The sequence below is a fragment of the Myxocyprinus asiaticus genome, chromosome 23, assembly GCF_019703515.2.
Source record: "Myxocyprinus asiaticus isolate MX2 ecotype Aquarium Trade chromosome 23, UBuf_Myxa_2, whole genome shotgun sequence".
Lineage (NCBI taxonomy): Eukaryota > Metazoa > Chordata > Actinopteri > Cypriniformes > Catostomidae > Myxocyprinus > Myxocyprinus asiaticus.
This window is the reverse complement of record NC_059366.1, coordinates 7,421,423-7,444,476: the sequence shown is the minus strand read 5'-3', so window position 1 is coordinate 7,444,476 and position 23,054 is coordinate 7,421,423. Positions and strand designations below refer to the sequence as shown.

The window sequence follows — 23,054 nt, the reverse complement described above, 5'->3', positions numbered from 1 at the left end:
GGGCATTTAAATAGGTAAATAGGTGTGATGTCACCATTAGGGTGATCTGTGTCCACTTTGGTCAAGTTGTGCCCTGTTAACACTATCTAAGTTGTCCTTGTGCATGTGCAACTGCATGTTCAGGTTTACCAGTGGAGATTTAAGTTTGTTTATTCAATGATTAACCAAGAATGAGTTATAATATTATTTATTTAAGCTGTGTTATCGTATGACCTAAATTTGAGAACATTCAATTAATAATAAAATTAAAATAAAATTAATACTATTATTAAGTAGAAACAACAACATTTAAATAGCAAATCTGAGTTGTCTACTTGCATCTAGTTACCTTAACTTAATTTGTTAAAGGTGCTGCAAGTGATTTTAGCGTTCTGAAGCTTTCACGTACCTGAGCTGTTGAATTAGCCACGCCCCCTCATTCCAAAACCCCGCCCTCCAAAGATAATTTTGAGACGAAAACCCAGCAAAAGAGTAGCATTGTTGCTGTCAAATTCAACAGTGACAAACATTATGAATCATAGCCTCAATGATCCGCTTCAAAGACAACACTTATGAGAACGAGCAAAATGATTGACAGGTGAAAAGCGTCAATGTCCGCAAAAACACATTCTGTTTACAAAGTCTACAGCTGTCACAGAGACCGGTGAGATATTTCAGGGCACTCATTTCATTAATATCTTTAAGGGAGTAGGAAAATTTTTTGCATACTTTTAACTTTTCCATGAAAAAATCACTTACAGCACCTTTAAGTTCATTCTATATGATCCACCACTGGAGTCGCGAGTTCGCTGGTTGCCAGGTCTCCTAAGCAACCAAATTGGCCCGGTTGCTAGGGAGGGTAGAGTCACATGGGGTAACCTCTTCGTGGTCACGATTAGTGGTTCTCGCTCTCATTGGGGCGCGTGGTAAGTTGTGCATGGATCGTGGAGAGTCTCTGTGGTGTCATGCACAACGAGCCACGTGATAAGATGCGCGGATTGACTGTCTCAGAAGCGGAGGCAACTGAGACTTGTTCTCCGCCACCCGGATTGAGGTGAGTAACCGCGCCACCACGAGGAGAAAAAAAAAATTACACAAGTTTTGGAGAAGATAATTGAGTAAAGTCAATTTTTAGGGTTTTCTGTATAGTTACTCAACCCAAACTTAGTTCATGCTTAGATAGACAAAAGGGTTTACTGTATATTAAAGGTGCACTCAGAAATTTTTTTGCTCATTAAAAAAGTTTTTCTCCGAAATAAATAGTGCAATTTTGAAACACAAGTATTAAATCACGAGCACTCACATGAGATTAGGACTCTAGTCATATCAGTAACCTTATACAAGCTGTTTAAATCTACATGGAGAGGGCCCCCTCATGGGGGCTGCCATGTTATGATCACACAACCAGCTGAATATTACTAGCTTAATCTCCGTAACCACCCTGTGACACTTTCATTCATGGATTAAATTAGTCATTACTGATTGTGAATCGTGAAGTTCTGCGATGGCATCAGTACTAAAATCTATTGATTGTGAAAGATGCTGCATCCATGCCTCTAGGTGTCAGTGCAAGTCCAAAATGACAGACAAAAAGTTACTGAGTGCACCTTTAAAGATAATTGCTGTCACCTGTTGTGGCAGGGTTCTCAAGGCCGTGAAAAACCTGAAATATCAGGAAAAAGTCACTCAAATAGAAAAGATATTTCTACTGTAGTTAATATTATTTTCTAAAATTTTTCATCAGCTAGATACAGAACTTGTGTAAAAGTGGCTCACAAGCCATTTGATGTTCAATACATGAGTAAATCGTAAATCTCTTTTCAACGAATTGTCCAAACCTGTTAACAATGATGATTCATTCTGAATCTAAATGATTTTTTTTTTTTAATTCTTATGTATGTGTGGAAAGGACATGGAAAAGCCATGGAAAGTCATGTGTCAAGAGCTGTGGGAACCCTATAGTAAGCCACAACTGTAGTTTGTCACACAAATGTCAATATTTTTCTCCTTTCATCAGGTAGAGAAGAAGATGCCTGAGAAATACGTCCGCGAGGAGTCCATGATCAGGGGCCCCAAGTTTGTGGTGCGGCTGAGGTCCCACACACTGTTTGAGAACACTCCTATCAAACTGTTCTGCTCTGTGGAGGGATACCCCACGCCACATGTCAAATGGTGAGGCTTCAACCCACAAACAGCCTTGCTGTGCTTCCTGAACCAGGTTTCAGTGCAGTTTCTCTTTTCTCAGTCAGTTTAAGTTGAAATCGCAGGTTTGATAGCGTTATATAAAGGCATTTAGAGTGCCCTCAAAACTGTATTAAATTCATTGCAAACAAAAGAACTTCACTTTTCTGAGCCATTTTGCTTAACCTTTAAGCAATTGGTGTTAGAGTGAATTTTAGTGGATGGTTGAAGTCAGGTGTACACAGGTGTCCCAACAGAGTATCCACAGGTGAAGTTCAACAGTAACTATGTTCCACTAACATTTGACAACCACAATGTGTTCAACTACATTTTGTCTTAATTTTGAAAAGTATTTACTGTATAACATTTTAAACCCAACAGACTTATTTTTGTGAAATATTTTGTTTGAAAAGTGTGCTGCCTTTATTTGAAAATCAAAAAAACAAACCAGCAAAATGCAGGCTGTCCGATATATAAATCATATGATTTGTGATCTGCACAACCAAATTGTGTTTCCCCTCTAAACTTGTTTTCTTTGCTTTCGAATAATGTAATTTTCTAAAATGTGCATTATGTAGGGTGAATTTGAAACAATCAAGTATGTTTAACAACATGGGCAAGGGGATTTGTAGTTCCCAGCATGCGTTGCATGGGATTTGATGCAGAGAGTAAACATTTTGAAGTGTTATTTTATGCATTTTTGAGCAAGATGAGAAAAGGGGGAGACTTAAGTAAGGGATAATGTGCAGTTAGCCGGTTATTATCATAAAAAAACATTAAACCCTGACAGGGTGATCATGACCCTGATGTGAAGTGGAGCCACTTATTACACAGCTTCGAACTAACTAAATAAATGGCATAAAATATTGATTTGCATTGAAAGTATGTAATTGTGTATTATGTGTTTATTTGGTAATTATGGGCAATCTGACAGATTATGAGCATGCACCTTATTACAAGACTACTTGCCAAATAAATAAATAAATGCACATGAAACATTGATTTGAAATGATTTTATTAGCTGACTTGTAGAGATCGCACAGTGATCTGAGAAGCAGGAAAGATGGTTCACAAATACCCAGATGACCGCTAAATAGCACCATTGACCAATCAGATTCGAGTTTTCCAGAGCACCTTGTATTAATAGTGTTTAATGTTATTATTTAGAGATTTAGAACTGATTATGTTATGCTGGATTACCAATGTGGTGAAGAGTGGAGCTTTTGCGAAGATTGAGGACGGGTACACAAATAACATGCCATATGTTGCTTCACTCAAGGAGTACTACTTAGCATTTAGCATGCTAATGAATGCTATTGTTAGCTAAAAGTTAGCTAAGTTTGACCTTATAACATAATCGGTAATGTGACCCAAAAATATTATGTAAAACTGAAGAAAAGAATCATGTTAGGGACACATACAGTAGTATAAAAAACACTTTGAGGCTACTAACTGTAATTTAATCATTTAAAAATAACATCTTTCCATTATGTTAAAATGACATGAACAAATGATGCTTTCTGACAAAGAATTAATGAGCTAAACTAAGAGGGAAAAAATGTGTTGATGATACTTATTTTTTCTGTGAAGTAAATGCCACATGGTTTGATATTTTGTTATCTAATGCAGCGACATCTAAAGAAATGCTAAGAATGGGGGGCCTGGGTAGCTCAGTGAGTAAAGACATTGACTACCACCCCTGGAGTCACGAGTTCAAATCCAGGGCATGCTGAGTGACTCCAGCCAGGTCTCCTAATCAACCAATTGGCCTGGTTGCTAGGGAGGGTAGAGTCACATGGGGTAACCTCCTCATGGTCACTATAATGTGGTTCTTGCTCTCGGTGGGGTGCATGGCAAGTTGTGCGTGGATGCCACGGAGAATAGCAGGAAGCCTCCACACACGCTATGTCTCCACGGTAACGCGCTCAACAAGCCACGTGATAAGATGCACAGATTGACAGTCTCAGACATGGAGGCAACTGAGATTCGTCCTCTGCCACCCGGATTGAGGTGAGTCACTACGCCACCACGAGGACTTAGAGCACATTGGGATTGGGCATTCCAAATTGAAAAAAAAAAGAAAAAAAAAAGAAGATCTATTAATATTATAATACAAATACTCTGCAGGTTTAAGGATGACGTTATCTTGGACATTTCCTCTGGAAAGTACTTTGTGGAGAGCAACGCTGGACTCCATGCCCTCACCATCCTCAAGTAATGTGAACTTTGCTTTGGTCTTTTCTGACATTGATACAGTGGCTGAATGTGTGGTTTTGCTCATGATCTATATTGAACAGAATGAATGGCAAACATTACAGTATGTGAATGAACAACAGCAAGACTCAGGTTGGGTGCTGAGTACATGCGCACCTCTCCGTTATTAAAGGAATATTTCACCCATAAATTACCATTATGTGAATCCAAACCCATATGACTTTCTTTCTTCTGTGGAACACAAAAGGAGAAGCAGTATGACAGCATCAGTCACCATTCATTTCATTTTGTGGGAAGCGCAATGCCAGCATTCTTCAAAGTTCTCCTTTTGTGTTCCACAGAAGAAAGTGAGTCAGGTAGCAGGTTTGGAACAACATCAGGGTGAGTAAATGATGACAGCATTTTCATTTTGGTGTGAATTGTCCCTTAACGTGGCCACAGACAATAAGAAAACTTACTAGTACAAGTGTAAAGGTAGTAGAACAAATAAAAAAATAAAAACATACTTTATTACTATGCAAATCTAAAATATCTTTATGGTCCTAAAAACAGGACACATTTTTTTTAAGCAAAATAGACTGTATATATTTTTCTTTCTTTTTTTTTTGGATTTTGCAGTGATGCTTGACCATAAAGGACACATTCTTGACTGCTCTCCAGAGATTCACCCTCCAAACCTCCACAATCACCCTGAAAACAATAAAAGTTCACAAATAAGTAAATCTCCACAAAAGGAAGTCGTGTCAATGGTATTGCATGAGAACATTTCCAATTTAGTCCAGGGCTGCCCACGTCTTGAGCTCCTGTCAGCTGTTCATGCCCAAGTGCTGAGTTTGGTGTCACCTGACACTCCGGTGCTTTAAAGAGAGCTGGCTCTCACTGCTGTCACACTGTCAGTCCCTCGCACTTATGTCACATTTCTGACCGCTTCTTGCATTCAGAGCCCAAACCTCTCAGGTGAAGCTTGACATTCAGCATTTCCTCTGAAATGACCAAACACTTCGCTCTCTGACAAACAGGCGTGCCTCACAAGAAGGCCTGGGCAATATATTGAATATTTTTTTCTTTTGCCATTGTAGGAATATTTAACCCAAAAATTACAATTCTCTCATCATTTACTCACCCTTATGCCATCCCAGATGTGTATGACTTTCTTTTTTTCAGCAGCACATAAATTATGATTTTTAGAAGAATGCAAGTGAATGGGTACCAACATTTTGAAGCTCCAAAAAGCACATAAAGGCATAAAAAAGTAACCCATAAGACTCCAGTGGTTTAATCCATATCTTCAGAATTTATAATGATAGGTGTAGATGAGAAAAAGATCAATATTTAAGTAATATTTTGCTAGAAATTCTTCTCCCTGTCCAGTAGGGGGCAGTATGCATGAATAATATGAATCACCAAAAACACAAGAAGAAGAATGTGAACTTGATCTGTTTCTCACCCACACCTATCATATTGCTTTGGAAGACAATGATTTAACCACTAGAGTCATATGGATTACTTTTATTAAATAAAAATGGACACAAACAAGTGCTAAAGTGAAATACAAGGGGCATTTATTGATTTTATATATGATTTAATTATGCAATTAATTATTTATTTAAATATTTATTTAAGGAAATTTGGCCCTCCGTATTTGGTTAGTGAGTTTAGGTTAAAAACAAGGGAAATATATTGATTTATTTGGTGATTTAATGATTTTTTAAATTTTTTTTTTATGATTGCATTATGTATTTAATGATTAAAAAATGCTTATAAATTTTAATTTTGAGTAATTTGGCCCTCCAGAAGTGAAAAACACTTAACTTGATTATTGTTTTCATAACTTGATTATTCCTACAGAGTTTTAGTTCTTGTATTAAACAGTTTGAATCTACTTGGCATCTATGGCTGTTTGGTAGAAATGGTTTCTCTTATGGAAAGAAAAACATGTTTTTCAGCCATTTCAGAGCAAAAACATAAATAGAGATATATTTCAAATATCAATTAAAAGAAATATTGAGATGTAATTCTTTTTTAGCCACAGTGGGGTTCAGAAGTCCACATTGAAAATCTTCTGTACAGATGGTCAGATTATCTTGCTTCCATTGAATCTCATAAGATGTTTGCACAAACTTGTGGAGTCCATGCCAGCTCGAGTGCATGCTGTCATTAAAGCAAAATGGGGACATACCAAATACTAAGAAATTCTCTAATTCATGTCAAGTTTTCAGTTCAACTTTTAACTCAATTTGTAATGGTAAAGAAAACAATTTGTAATGAAAAAAATAAATCACGTTTGGAAGCATTTTCACTAGTGGTCTTAGACTTTTGAATCTCAGCCATGCTCTCAAGACTGTGGAGGGCTGTGAGTGCAGCGGGCTCTAATAGTATTATGGTCGCGCTTAAGGTCACATTTCAGTCGTCTCATTTTCTTCCCCCTTCGTTGCATCTCATGTTTGCCATTCAAGCTTCAGAGCCTCCTGTGTTGAACATGCCCTGAAAGCAGATGCTTAGCCACATTAGCATTTAGTTTGGAGCAATTATCCTCTTGACATTAGAGCATTAGTTAACTGCCAATTTATCCATCATGAAGGGGAAGCACTTTATGTGCTTTCCAAATGTCAATTAAGAAATGACTGTGGCATATATCCAATCATATATCAATTATGGTGATTATTTATTGACTGATTAAGTAGCGGAGTGTGTTGATGGGTTGGGATCCAGAAATGTATTGATTAAACACCTGCGAATGATTTCGTAGGTGTGGAACCGATGACACTGCAATGTACACGGCTGTAGCCTCAAACTCACACGGACAGGCTTCCTGCCAGGCCTCTATCATTGTGAAGAGTAAGACCCTAACAAACACACTAACCCTGTTTACAATACAATGACATAGTATGTTTCAGTGAACGAAACATGAATACCTTCAATTACTAATGAGATCACATTACAAGCATTCTTACCAATGTTAACTTTATAGAGTGCAAAGAGGAAGAAAAGTCCTCTCCTTATTCCTGGATGCCTTATCAGTGTAAGTGTGAAAACCTACATTCTTTAAAGAGTGAATTATCTGTACAATTCACAAACAAATGATGCAAAAACAACAAAACAGTTTCTTTCTTTAATTACTCAGATGCGATTTTACCTGAAGTCAAGTATACAAAGATTAACATCACCTTCCTTGAGACGTTTGACGTGACCTTTGGAAAAGAAGGTGACAAGGTTACTTTGACCTGTAAGATGACCATCAGCCCCAACTTGGCCAACCTGCATCCTGAGGCTCTGTGGTATAGAGATGGTAGGAAAAGTCCTCTGTTGTATGCAGCACACAAATACATACAGTATGGGTATACAGTTTACAGCTGATAGATCTCATGACAGCTGCACATAATTTTACCATTTGTTCATACTATGCGTCTCCCCCCACTACTCTAACTTTCATTGGTGTGTGATTCTCACAAAAACATGTCCGTCACTTTTCATCCCAAAATCAAAACAAGAAAAACATACAAATAATAATACAAAATAGATTTTATGTGAGGCAAATTAGGCCTATTTTGAGACAAGCATAATTCTCATTACTGTAAGGCCATTTCCAAGAATTTCCATTATTTTCAATGGAGACTCTGTTTCAAAACCCAGTGAGAATCCTCCAGAGGCAGCACTTTAAGACATCATAGGTGCCCTCCCGACATGAAGTCTGTTCCAAAAGGTAGGTATCTTAATTATGCTGTCTCTTAAGATTTCTAATTTTCGCTAGCATCATATGTATCCCTCCCATAATGCACCGTGATAAACTTAAAAATAAATCCAAGATGGCGGACAAAGCGAGATACATTTTTATAATAAATATACTTATAATCCATTCAGTTCTGAAAAGTATTGCTAAAAACGGTTTAATATGATCAGTGTTGGGTAAGTTACTCCAAAAAAGTCGTTAATTACTAATGACATCTTCTACATTGTAATTAGATTACTGAACTAATTACTCTGTCTGAAAAGTTATTAAATTACTCATTACTAATTACTTTTCTAAAACCCATATCAACTTTGACCATGTGGACATTAAAAGGATAGACATCAAATTATTCTTTTAATTCTTTCAAATAAATCCAATTCTTAAGCTGTTCTTAAACTGTTCCTAAATGGTTAATAAAATCTAGTAACTCAAAATTGATCACTCTCTTTATAAATTCTTCAAGCAAGTACATTTGTTGCAAAAGGCTGTATTTCATGTACGCATCATAGGCAACTTTCCTAACAGTATATAGTAACAATACACAGTTTAACAAGTTACAGCGGCCCCTCAGCAAACCAGAGCAGAAGGGAAAAAATATTGGCTTATCGTTTATCACACGCTGAAACTTTATTTGGACTGAAACTTTACAACCTGGAATCATGTGTAACAGTGCAGCAGACCTCTTTGACACCTAAACATCTTCAGAACATCGAATCTTAGTGACACCTGCGCTAAAAAAAAGCTAGATGCAGCGCAACAAATGAAACAGAGCGCAGGTGTCTCAAGGTGCATTTTTAAATATTGGAGCTCTATTTAACTTGACACGGTGTCTAAAATCCATCCGTCCTGCACAAGACTTGAAAGAAACAGCAAAACGCGCTGCAGCAGTCTAAGACGTCCGTCTATCGCGTGATTATATCAGAAAAAAATTTGAAAAAAACAAATTTAATTGAACACAGTGACTGTGCAGATGTGCGCAAAAACACGTTTGATGTGAGCAGCCCCTGCGATCTCTCAAACATGTATATCTATGTTGCCGTGTCAAGTGCTTTAGTAGGTTCTTGTGCTTCTTATCTGCATTGTCTTAAACTCGAAGTAATGGGGGATATTTCCATTTATTAAAACAGCCACTCGTATCTTCCGACATCTTTTCACTTGAGTGATTTCTCAACGTAGTGGCACGAGCTTATGTGCGCAGGCATATTGTCAGTGCATTTAAGGGGCCGTGTTGAATTAGTAAACAAATGTTATCATTAGACGTTAAATTTCGATTTTCAATTCAATATTGTTTTATATAGAATTGTTTAAAGTCTATACAGTATGTAACACAAGTAGATCATAAGTAACTGTAATTAAATTACAAAAAATGAAGAGTAATCCCTAAATTCACTTTTTCCAAGGAAAAGTAATTTAATTACAGGAACAAATTACTTTGCAACGCATTACACCCAACACTGTTTACCCAAAATGTGTGTGTGCATTGCGTCTTTCCACTTGCGTCATCTGTATTGAAACCAGTTGTGAGTCGAGGAGTTGCCGTCTATGTAGAGTGTTCCAAATCACTCTCTCATGAGGCATCATTTCAGGTAGGATGCTAGAAGACAACTGCCTGTGTAGGCATGAGACAGCAAAGCAGCTCACTAAGTTTTGGAACAGACCTATATTCTCAGTTATACAGTTACTATTGTGCAGCTTTTTTTCCTATATTACATGATTTTACTGTAGTACAATGATTTTCCTAATTAAATCAGCAAACATAAAATATGGATGATTAAATAAAAACTGAAATGATGCATAAATACCTATATTGTATAATATAAATGGGAATTGTAAGGAATGTAACAATTACAGTTCCGATTACTTGTAACAATAACAGTTCCTTAACTGTTCCTTTAAACATTTCTTTAAGTACTTTTTGAGGAACAATTATTTGCAGATAATGAATGCAATCCATATTGAATTTATTGCCTAATGATTCCAAATGATGTGAGAATTTAAAATTTTAACAGAACAGATTCTTGCAAAAGGTGTGTTTATGCAGAATTTTTAATTAAGATATTTAATTAATTTTATACATTTTATAAAATATCACTAATTACAACAAAAATCATAATGTGCAACTTTAACTACTCATTGTCAGTATCAAAAAACTTTGAAGATGGAAGTCTCAAAAGCCTTAACACAGTACACAGTAACGTTTTTTGGTTCATTTGGAGTCAGACAAGATGAAATTAATGACTTATTGTGATTCAATAAGTTTTTGATTCATTAAAAAGGTCCGGCTGATAAGAGTCATTTGCTCGGGAGGTAGTGTGGTATTCAAAAGACTAATACATTAAGAGTCATTCATTTGGGAACTGGACTACACATATAAACCTTATCAGCTTGGCTCACAAATATCAATTACAGTAGGTGACGTAGCATCTACCCATTAGTCTGAACAGAAGGAAGATGTTGGTGTCTATTTTTGTGACCATGCTAGGCACAGCATAACACACAATGATGAGTGCTCATCTTGTCCAATTTCCACGAGGACACTGATTCTAATCGCAATTTCCGTGCCAGCTCAAAGCGCAAGTGGGAGTAAGTAGGAGTGTTTGCGCTATCTGTGGGTGTATGCGTGCAAACTGTGGGGGTATTGTACAGTATGTTAATGAAGTGGTGCACAGATCAGTTTGCTGTTTTCCTTGAAATAGGTCATTGCACTAAGACATTTGAGAACCACATCTATTCTAGGCACAAAGAATTATAATAATAATAATGTCTGCAAATTCTAGGCAAAGGGTGACTACTTTGAAGATGCTAAAATATAACACAGTTTTGATTTATTTTGGATTTTGTTTAGTCACAACATAATTCCCATAGTTCCATTTATGTTATTCCATAGTTTTGATGACTATACTATTATTCTTAATGTGAAAAAATCAAATTAAAATTGTGTAAACAAAAATAAGTGTTTCAAAACTTTTGACCGGTAGTGTACATCGCAACAAACAGAGATGGAGATGGATTGCATACAGCCCATGTACACAACCAAATTCTTTTGATGGACTGCCTTCGTTTATCTAGACGTTGCTTGAAAGGAAATGAAATAAATAATAGGATGCAGACGGTGCAATAAACGGAGTTGAATCTCAGAATTAAATTTCACTTGACCCAGCCCATTAGCGCATTGCGTGGGTGGTTTCACCAACCCACTTGTGCCTAGACTTGGTGCATGCTTGCATGAAAATATCAAAACTTCATGGCCTTGCCAACTGACTTTGTGCCTATGACATATCACATAGCGCAGCACTTTAGGCATAGCGCTCTTAAAACAGGCCCTTTGGGTTCCATTGAAAGTCATGGGTTTATAACAACACGAGGGTGAGTAAATAATGACAAAATTGTCATGTTTGGGTGAACTGTTTCTTTAAGGTTGTAAAAATAGGCTTGGTTTTACTTATTCAAAAATTTTACAAATTTACTTTAAGTTTGGGATGAAATATGACCTAAACATGTTCTTGATAGCTTTCATAAGATTCAGTTGCTTTTTTGCTATTGAGTCATATGCAGACCAGAAGAAGCACTTTCGACCATTTCAATTACATCACTTCCTGCTCTCAGAAGTACATTATATTTTTATGACGCATTATTTCTCCCCGAAATAATGGAACTCATTCCCTCAAAGATGAGATTACACTCACAAAAGCAGCATTTTCATGTTCTCTCCTGTGAGACCTCATATTCTTATGCGGTCCCTCCAGAGCACCTCCTGAAAGAGTCCAAGTGGGTGAAAATGGAATCGGGGGGAGGTGTTGCTCAGCTCACACTCACTCAACTCGCTAAAGATGATGAAGGTCTTTACACCCTCCGCATGTTGACCAAGGGAGGGGATGCTGTCCACAGTGCTTACGTCTACGTTAAAGGTAAAGATCTGTGAATTTCATCATGGCTTGATGAAAATCCCTCATGTTTTAGGGTTCTTCATGTCAATGTCAATTGTCAGTCAATGTCATATTGCGCATGTTTTACGTTTTAGAGCTGAAATTGACCCTTCTCTAAGCCCCGCCTCAAAAAAGTTGCTGACCAATCCTACGTTAGCAACTGTTGCTGTTTGGCATACGATCAGACAAGCTTGTGCTCTTTTCTAATGTAAGTCCTGCTTGTTTGGCTGGTTTTAAATAGCATTTCACTGAAATGATAACAATAAATATGGTAAAACAATGTTGCTGAAGGATATAATAGTGACACATTTTCTCCAGAGAGGATGCACACTGTATTTTTTTATTATTTAAATAAATCTTGTGCATGCTGTGTATTAAATCAGCCCCCATTCCTAAATGAGCATGTATATCAGCAGTAAGAACACCTAAGTTAATCTAATGTTAATGACGTTAATAATGTTAATTCATTTACATATTGAATTTTAGGTCGTAGTACTAGGGGCAATATTAATTAAAACAATTTTTGGGGTTCAATACAAGTTAAGCTTAATCAACAGCGTTTTTGGCATGATATGATTATCTAGATTAGGTAATTTAAAGATTTCGGCAGATGAAAGATTCTTTGCAATGTCGCATTTTATTCCAGGCCACAGAATCATTCCAAGAATAATATCAATTCACAAAAATCTCCAATTCATTCCTATAAGATATTCTGTAAAGCTTTCATGAGCGAGCAAAAGTTACCAAGGGGGGTGAAGCTTAAAGAAGGGTCAGATCCCTCAGTGCATCTGTGCATCAATGATGTGTATGCATCATTCATCATGTGTTGTCTGCACAGATGGTCCACCTCCGGTTCCTCAAGCTCCAGGAGCCCCGATGGACATCAAGATCCATGATACAAACAGAGATTATGTCATCGTGTCCTGGAAACCTCCTAACACGACCACTGAGGGCCCCATCATTGGATACTTTGTTGACAGGTGACTGAGCTGACTTAGGCGTCTGCCCAACAGGAGTTGTTTTATAGAATACATTCACTGCCCAAAGTACAGCTGCTAAAAGTCTGAAGCTAAGTGAAAATGCTTCTATTTTGCATTCTTTGCTAAATTGATTCAACATGCTTCATGACAAATTGGTCCTATTTTACACCAAAATAAAAAATATACAAATAAAACTTAAAATTTTGCATATAGAAATTGAAGCCTACTTTTAGAGCCGTTGTGATTTTGTACATTGTAGCATTATTTTAATTACTTTAATTCTCATTACCAGAAAAAGGATGGTCATTATGACATTCTCATTACAGCAACATTAAAAAAAAATATATATACTTTTTAAAATTTGAAGTAAAAAAAATATGTATACGTCATAGTAGTACTGTATTGGTACTGCCTTTCAGTTTCATTGATTTTAATAATAATAATTAAAAAACAACTGAAACTTTTTACCATATTTTACCATATTATATATATATATATATATATATATATATATATATATATATATATATATATATATATATACAGTATAAAAGTCATATATATATATATATATATATATATATATATATATATATAAAGTCAGTATATATATTTTTATTATTATTTATTTTTATAATTTATGAAAAGTTACAGTAATGAGAATCATCATTGAAAACAATGTTTATAAGTGTCCTGAAATTAATCAAAATGCAAAATTTGTTTTTTTATTTAGATGGATGGATGGATGGATGATAGGATTTTTTACTATTATTTATTTGGGGTCAAATAGGATATTTTCTTGACAGATTTTGTGATAATCCTGACCTATAAATAGTGCAGAATTGTATATATATATATTTTTAATTTTATGTAATAACTTTTGTTTTACAATTTTTTAAAACATTCTCTTTATTTCCAGGTCTTAATGAAAATAATAATAATATAATATAATATAATATAATTATAATATAAATAAATAAAAACAAAAAATGTCAATGTGGTCTCAGATTTCTGGAGCCCACTGTATATTCTGTATATATCTACATATTAATTGATTGCTTAATAGTAGGTTCTATCATTAAAAAAAAAAGAAAATGTGTTGTCCCTTAGAGTAGAAATGTGCAGTAGAGAGTGAAAATTTGCTTACAACACATTTTGCCTGTAACATAGTATTTTGAATATTTTAATTGAGGCTGTGATTAGTTTGTTCTCTGTTGCTTTGTGCTCCACTAGTATCAAGCTGAAATGTACGTGAGCTCATTGGACAGTAATCAGACCGTTGAGCAGTGCAGGAACCTGCAATTATACTGTATATATAAATGCTTCTCAGCTCATGTCATCTCCTCAGAATGGAAAAGTGGCCTGTAATTTTCACTCTTTCAGAGCGCTGTGGATGTAAGGCTAAGATAATCATGTTTGCTCGTGTTTTTTTTTTTTTTTCACTCTTATTGGACAGATGTGAAGTTGGAACAGAGAACTGGGTGCAGTCCAATGACTCCCCTGTGAAGATCTGTAAATACCCTGTGCAGGGGCTCTTTGAAGGACACTCGTATTACTTCCGTGTGCGTGCCGTCAACTCGCATGGTATCAGCAGACCCTCCCGAATGTCCAAGCTCATTGCTGCTCTGGACCCCACAGAGTTTGAGAGACTTCACCGTGAGTCTTTCTGAAGATACATTTGTTGGCCTGTATTTTAATGGCGGATTAGTAACTTCTGATATTTTCTGTTTATTTAAACAGCCACAAAACTTGGTGGAAGACTCGAAGTTGTGACCTACTATGATGACCTTGAAGGTAGTGTGTGCTTCCTGTCATTATAGTACTAATATTAACGGTGCAGTAAGCAGTTTTATTCACTGTAAAAAAGTGGTCTAGAAAAAGCAGTTTTCTTCTACATAAGGGTAGTCCCCCCTCATAGAGGCCACCATATTGAGATCACATGACCAGCCGAAATCTCCTCACCTTTTATCTATCTAACCACCTTATCATAGAACGCAGCAGTCTGGTTCCTGAAGTATAAATTCCATTTATTTTCACCATTGGGCAATCACTTTTTAACAATAACTTATTAACCCAGTCAGTGTTGTTAATTGATGGTATATGCTTCTGATGAAGTCATCAATCATCATTATTTCATCTTTAATAATAATAATAAAAATCATGTTTAATGGTGTAATTTATAGTGAAGATCTACACTATACTACCCATAATCCTGAAGGGAAAAGATCCACCAATCAGAGAATTGAGTTGAACAAATCACCAAATGAGCTCTGCAGTGACTGCCCAGTCCCATGACACACTCTGAATGAATGATGCAACTCCCTACAGAGTCTCCCTACACTCTTAAACAACTTATATATATGTATATATATTAATACACTACCGGTTAAAATTTTTTGAAACACTTACTCATTCTTTATTATAATTTTTTTTTTCTTCACATTTTAGAATAATAGTAAAGTCATCAAAACTATGGAATAACATATATGGAACAAGGGGAATTATGTTGTGACTAAACAAAATCCAAAATAAATCAAAACTGTGTTATATTTTAGCATCTTCAAAGTAGTCACCCTTTGCCTAGAATTTGCAGACATGTACTCTTGACATTTTCTCAACCAACTTCTTGAGGTATCACCCTGGGATGCTTTTTAAACAGTATTGAAGGTGTTCCCATTTATGTTGGGCACTTATTGGCTGCTTTTCTTTATTATTTGGTCCAAGTCATCAATTTCAAAAACTTTTTTTTTTAATTACATTTTAGTTTTATTATGAAATAAATTAATATGGTGGCACAATTATATTTTTGTCTACAAAACTAATTTCAAACATTTAAGCATACGCCTTCAGATCAAAAGATTTTTAAGATCTTGAGAAACATTTCAGTCAAGTGTTTCAAAACTTTTGAAGTGTATGTATGTATATATATATATATATATATATATATATACACAGTAAAAAAACGAACCGTACGGTTCGCCACCCACGGTTCGGGAAGCATCAAGTTTAATGACACATCTGGAGCACAAGTTTTGGTCAAGAAAACAAAGCATCAAACAGACAGGCACAGTTACAACCTCCGCTAATGTACCTGAATCGATCTGTAGATGGATACGCTCCGCCTGTGTTTCACGTGGGTCAACTTGATGACATCCCAGTTCTGCACACGTTGTGTGTAGTTGAAAATGGCAAGAGGAGAAAATGAGACACTGATAGAGAAACCCCCTGCATTTCTACTTTCTGGGAACATTTTATTTTGCAGTCAATTACAACAGCGATGGTCAAAAGACGTTTACAAAACAGGCACTGTTTGCAGACATCGCTCGACACGTGTGCCGTATACTGGAAATTAGTGCCCGTCCGATATATCAGTCCACTGATATTATCGGCCAATATTAGCCTTTCACCAATATATCGTATCGGCGTATATGTTTACCGATGTGCACAGATATGAAAACTTTTTTCAGAACATATAATGCAGAAAACGATGCTTTATAATTTGTGTCATTATGTAGTTTGTCCAGCAGAGCGTGCTCCGACTCCACTGTTTACAGAGCTGACTCTGAGCTGACGGTGGCTCTGCAGACAGGGTGGAGTTGAGCGCTGTCTTCGCGGTAAGTTGCTAACTAGTTTGTGAAATACATACTGGAAAGTTAATAAACAATGACCCCATCATTTTCCCTTTTCAATATAACTAATATAACGTTAACCCTGTCCCTGACAGCCATGTCACTCATATTTATTACATCTGTTTTTGATGTTAGCCAGCTATAGTTTGTCAGTGCAGTCAGTAATGTAGCAGATTGAAAGATAAACATCAGAGCATCTTTTTGCAGCTCAGCAGACAACGGTGCGGTGGCGGATTGTGTCTGTTGAGTGTTGATTTCACGCTATGCTGTTACCTAGTTGGTGAGACGCAATGCTGGAAAGTAAATAAAGTCCATCTTTTACTCTCCGTGACAACGAGCTTATAGCTAACTAACTAATCACGCAGCTACTTTCATTGCTTGTCAGCTGAGTAAAAGTTAATATGTAAACATGTATTTACCAAACTGTTTTGTTCAGGATTCACAGTTTGGTACCCCCTTCAACCGAACAATTCCAGTCGTTGCATTTATAAAATGTACTATTTAAAAGTCTGGTTTTCCACCGTTGAAAGTTTCCCCTGAACTTGTATAGCAGAATACAGTGTAACACCACTGCCGCTGTTTTTCTCTTGTCTCGGCAGATGTAAATGCTTCTTGTTTTTCAACCTGCCAATAATTGACTGGCAGTATTAAAATAGTCAGCATTTGACTGATACTAAACATACAGTACTGATGTTTATTTAGCTATTTATTTTATTTTTATTTATTCTTTATTTTAATAGTCAGCATTTGACTGATACTAAAAATACAGTACTGATGTTTATTTAGCTATTTATTTTATTTTTATTTATTCGTTATTTTAATGGTCAGCAACTGACTGATACTAAACTGTACTGATGTTTATTTAGCTATTTATTTTATTTGAATTTATTCTTTATTTTAATGGTCAGAATTTAACTGATACTAAACATACAGTACTGATGTTTATTTAGCTATTTTATTTTTATTTATTATTTATTTTCACAGTGTTCATTTCTAGAATTTGTTGACAATGTATTATAATAATAATGTCAAATATTCTTTGATAAAAATATTTGTTTAAGAAAGCAGCCTTCTGAGTACCTTTGCATATCGGTGCAAAATCGGTGAAGAATCCACATAGAAATGGTCTGTTTTCATTCCAGCTCAAAAATTAACTATATCGGCCACCATATCGGTAGTCGTGAATTTTCCCCCTCTAAAATCGGTATCAGTCTCAAAAATCCCATATCGGTCGGGCTCTACTGGAACTATATGTCAATAACATGAGCACGCAGGTTCTTCCTGTTTCCCCGTGCGGCTGTAATCTATCGGAAGCGTCAATAATGCACTATGAGATGCCATTTATATTAATACATTGATACACGATTAATCGTTTACACCGACATCACCCAGGGAAAGAGCCACAGGTGAGCCGAAACTGCACACACTCCCAGGCTGACATGAAACAATAACTAAAGCGCTTGGGGTGTTCATGTGTGATTTCCACGTATTATTAAAATACTCGAGCAGCATTATCACAACATCCCTTCTCATTTTAATAGCAAGGTTATTCCTTTTACAGTGATGTACAGCTTCCGAATATTAAATATATGTTGAGATGAGTTTTTTAGTGCAATTTATGTTGATGCATATAGCGTATTAGTGCAGGTATTAAGTTAAAATGTTGATTTAGTAATTAGAGAATGTTTTTTTTTTTTTTTTTAGTTAAGGACCCTGATGAAAATTAACCATGGTTTTACTATAGTAATATTGTAGTAACCATGACTGCTGTCACCATGGTTTTCTGAGCAGAAATAATGGTTTTGATACAATTAACCATGGTTTTATAACAGCAATACTGTAGTTTCTAAATAGTAACCATGATTTTACTATATACTGTAGCCATGACAGCAACCATGTTCATATTGTGGTTACTATGGTTTTACTACTAATGCCATTGTTAAGCTATGGTTACTGTTGTAAAACAATGATTGTTATTTAAGGGCAAACCTGTTGAAGTGTTTACTAAATAGATTATTCTTTGGATTTGGCAGTAATATTATTTTATTTTTTTCTGAACAAAGCAAATACCGAACCGTACCGAAACCATGACCCTTAAACCATGATACAAACCGAACCGTGAGAAATCCGAATTGTTATATATACACTACCTTTCAAAAGTTTGGGGTCACTTGCCTGAAATGTTTCTCATGATCTTAAAAACCTTTTGATCTGAAGGTGTATGCTTAAATATTTGAAATTATTTTTGTTGACAAAAATATAATTGTGCCAACATAATTTAATTACAAAACTAAAATAAAAAAAATAAAAAACGTTTTTGAAATGGATGACTTGGACCGAATAATTAAGAAATGCAGCCACTAAGTGCCCAGCATATAGATGGGAACTCCTTCAATACTGTTTAAAAAGCATCCCAGGGTGATACCTCAAGAAGTTGGTTGAGAAAATGTCAAGAGTACATTTCTGCAAAATCTAGGCAAAGTGTGGCCACTTTGAAGATGCTAAAATGTAACATAGTTTTGATTTTTTTTTATATTGTTTAGTCACAACATAATTCCCATAGTTCCATTTATGTTATTCCATAGTTTTGATGACTTTACTATTACTAAAAAAATAAAGAATGAGTAAGTGACCCTAAACTTTTGAACGGTAGTGTATATATATATATATACTCAGCAAAATAACTTATTTGTATGAACATAAAAAGATTCAACAACCAAGACATAAACCGAACAAGTTTCACAGACATGTAAATAACAGAAATTGAATAATATGTCCCTGAACAAAGGGGGGGGGGGGGGTCAAAATCAAAAGTCACAGTCAGTATCTGGTGTGGCCACCAGCTGCATTAAGTACTGCAGTGCATCTCCTCCTCATGGACTGCACCAGATTTGCCAGTTCTTGCTGTGAGATGTTACCCCACTCTTCCACCAAGGCGCTTGCAAGTTCCCGGACATTTCTGAGGGGAATGGCCCTAGCCCTCACCCTCCGATCCAACAGGTCCTAGACGTGCTCAATGGGATTGAGATCTGGGCTCTTCACTGGGCATGGCAGAACACTGACATTCCTGTCTTGCAGGAAATCATGCACAGAACGAGCAGTATGGCTGGTGGCATTGTCATGCTGGAGGGTCATGTCAGGATGAGACTGCAGGAAGGGTACCACATGAGGGAGGAGGATGTCTTCCCCGTAACGCACAGCATTGAGATTGCCTGCAATGACAACAAGCTCAGTCCGATGATGCTGTGATAAACCGCCCCAGACCATGACGGACCCTTCACCTCCAAATCGATCCTGCTCCAGAGTATAGGCCTCAGTGTAATGCTCATTCCTTCAACGGTAAACGCGAGTCCGACCATCACACCTGGTGAGACAAAACCGTGACTCATCAGTGAAGAACACTTTTTGCCAGTCCTGTCTGGTCCAATGAAGGTGGGTTTGTGCCCATGGGCGATGTTATTGCCGGTGATGTCTGGTAAGGACCTGCCTTACAACAGGCCTACAAGCCCTCAGTCCAGCCTCTCTCAGCCTATTGCGGACAGTCTGAGCAGTGATGGAGGGATTGTGCATTCCTGGTGTAACTCGGGCAGTTGTTGTTGCCATCCTGTACCTGTCCCACAGGTGTGATATTCGGATGTACCGATCCTGTGCAGGTGTTGTTACACGTGGTCTGCCACTGCGAGGACGATCAGCTGTCCTTCCTGTCTCCCTGTAGCGCTGTCTTAGGCGTCTCACAGTACAGACATTGCAATTTATTGCCCTGGCCACATCTGCAGTCCTCATGCCTCCATGCAGCATGTCTAAGGCACATTCACGCAGATGAGCAGGGACCCTGGGCATCTTTCTTTTGGTGTTTTTCAGAGTCAGTAGAAAGGTCTCTTTAGTGTCCTAAGTTTTTATAATTTTGACCTTAATTGCCTACCATCTGTAAGCTGTTAGTGTCTTAATGACCGTTCCACAGGTGCATGTTCATTAATTATTTATGGTTCATTGAACAAGCATGGAAATCATTGTTTAAACCCTTTACAATAAAGATCTGTAAAGTTATTTGGATATAAAAAAAATTATTTTTAAAATACAGTGTCCTGAAAAGGGACATTTCTTTTTTTTTTTGCTGATTTATATATATATATATATATATATATATATATATATATATATATATATATATATATATATATATATATATACACATATATATATATACACACACACACAACAGTTAGTTCCGGTCCTCAAATCTGATTGGACGAGAGACGTTCCATGAGTACTGATGGTCTCACACCATCATCACTCTGCTTGTGTTCGTGCCATTCTAAACTAAAGTGTAAGAGCAGTGCAGGTGTGTTAAGAGCTATCTGTCTCTTTACATTTCATTTTGTGACATTACATTTTTGCCAGCAGGTGGAGGAAAAAGACAATTTTTGTGTGTAATATGAGCCAGTTGGTGACATGAAGTGAGTCAGCATCACTCAGTGTTTACTTTCAACAGCACTACATGATCGCTCGTATTACTACTACACTACTAAATCTAGGAAATAGCTTTAAATGGCTTTAAACTAATAACTTCAGCGTTAAGACTTTCCACATTGGAGAGGATAAAATGGCGGAGGAGAATGCGGTTTCTATAGCGAATGATTCTTGAGCACCAGCTACCGCGAAATAGGCAGGAATACACTATTTTTCCATTGAGAACATAGGCTGAATTTCACCAAAATTACATTATCTTCAGAAAGCTGACTAACAGACTACAGCATCATCAATAGGTGATGGCACATGCTCTCTCACACACACCCTTGTTTCTCCAATAACTTGTCATAAACAGCCCAAGCTGTGATACTAGTAGTTCTGAAGTTGTTTTTGAGAGGCTTGGATGCATAATTTGGTTTGAACCAGCAATGGCAGATTCTGATCCATGGTGTAAAATAGTTCAATGCAAATGCGTTTATGACCGTACTCAGTTTTTCCAAATTTTTTAAAATTTACTTGTTCATTGAACTGTTGTATTTAAGCACTATCACACTCGCAATCGTGGTATTTTGCACTCTTGCTCATGTGATATTGCTTTATATATCTTTTATTACATCCCACCCCTGTCTAGGATTGGGGAGGAGTAACAAAAAGGTTTGGGGTTCCCCTTCTCCCATCCCAGCACTCAATGATCAGTCGAGTTTAAAATCCAAAACAAAAGTATTTATTTAATCAAAACAGGAAAAAGGAAGTCAAAAAGGCTTCAATAACAAAAAAAAACTTAAATATCTGTTGGGGAGTCAAAACTACCTTATCTAACAAAGAAAAAGTGCAAATAAACAACACACTTTCCTATCTCCCTCCCTAACCAAAACACAGGAGAACAGATAAAAGGTTGAACAAAAATGGCACCCACCTCCCTACAACTTCCACACTTAACTAGTATCTACAATATTTACTATATTTACACAATGATTAAGGTTAACTTTAACAACAGTTACCTTCAACTCATTAGTTACAACAATAGATGACAACCACAATAACATTAGACACCTGATGTTAATTACCCTGCAAGGAGGACGGTGGAAGAGAGAGAGAGAGAGAGAGAGAGAGAGAGAGAGAGAGAGAAAGAGAGAGAGAGAGGTTTGAGGTTTAGAAAATCTTTATTTTTTACATTTTACATTACTATTTCAAAAATCATATCCCAAAAACATTAAAAATAAATTAAATAAAAATTAGAATTTTAAAAACCAAAGACCAGTTGATCATCATGTACAACACATAGAACCTCATTAATACACCATATCTCACAAAAAGCAACAACATTATTTGTAAGACTGTAATATGCAAATTCTGTTCTTAATCTTGCTGCCACCAGACACATAAACATGACTTTAGGATCCGTTGCTGCAGACTCTAGTTTTGCTGTCCCTATCAAATAATTCAATAAACAAACTCTCCTTCTTAATAAAAATCTATACTTCAGCCCTCCTATGAATACTTTATTTGTAAACCCCTGAAACCAAGTTGAATGTAGTTCAAAAAGACTGTTTAGTCTGATACATTTGAAAAACAGATGCTCTAAATCTTCTTCCTCGCCACAAAACCTACACTGCCCACCCACTGCTGGATTCAGGTGCGCAACATGTCTGTCTGTAACTATCACCCTGTGAATAATCCTCCATTGTAGATCAGCAGTTCGCTTCTCTACAGGAAGTTTATACAGGGTCCTCCACCTGTCTCTCACAAGGAAATCTGGCCCCAACAAACCTAGCCATATTGAGGCTTTTTGTCTCTTTAGTGATTTCTGATGCATCACCTTGACTGTTGTGTAGTAAAGTGCCTTCTTTGAAGCACATTCCAGATAATCCAATTGAGGAGTTCAGAAAGTCAGGATTGAGTCAGCAACTTCACGCTCTTTCTCATAACACATTAGTGGCGCAAT

General features: G+C 36.5%; 1 protein-coding gene across 2 annotated transcripts in view; it reads left to right on the top strand.

The window, feature by feature from the left end:
* Positions 1 to 23,054, top strand: part of LOC127413918 (myomesin-2-like) — an 81,538-nt gene that overhangs the window by 2,529 nt on the left and 55,955 nt on the right. For both annotated transcript variants that reach the window (XM_051651487.1, XM_051651486.1), the window contains exons 3-11: positions 1,997 to 2,151; positions 4,288 to 4,374; positions 7,124 to 7,212; positions 7,346 to 7,396; positions 7,499 to 7,663; positions 11,851 to 12,012; positions 12,869 to 13,010; positions 14,467 to 14,666; positions 14,751 to 14,804. In XM_051651487.1, coding sequence (XP_051507447.1) covers positions 2,009 to 2,151; positions 4,288 to 4,374; positions 7,124 to 7,212; positions 7,346 to 7,396; positions 7,499 to 7,663; positions 11,851 to 12,012; positions 12,869 to 13,010; positions 14,467 to 14,666; positions 14,751 to 14,804 — 1,093 coding nt within the window. In that variant the 5' untranslated portion in view covers positions 1,997 to 2,008. The remainder of the gene's footprint in view (positions 1 to 1,996; positions 2,152 to 4,287; positions 4,375 to 7,123; positions 7,213 to 7,345; positions 7,397 to 7,498; positions 7,664 to 11,850; positions 12,013 to 12,868; positions 13,011 to 14,466; positions 14,667 to 14,750; positions 14,805 to 23,054) is intronic.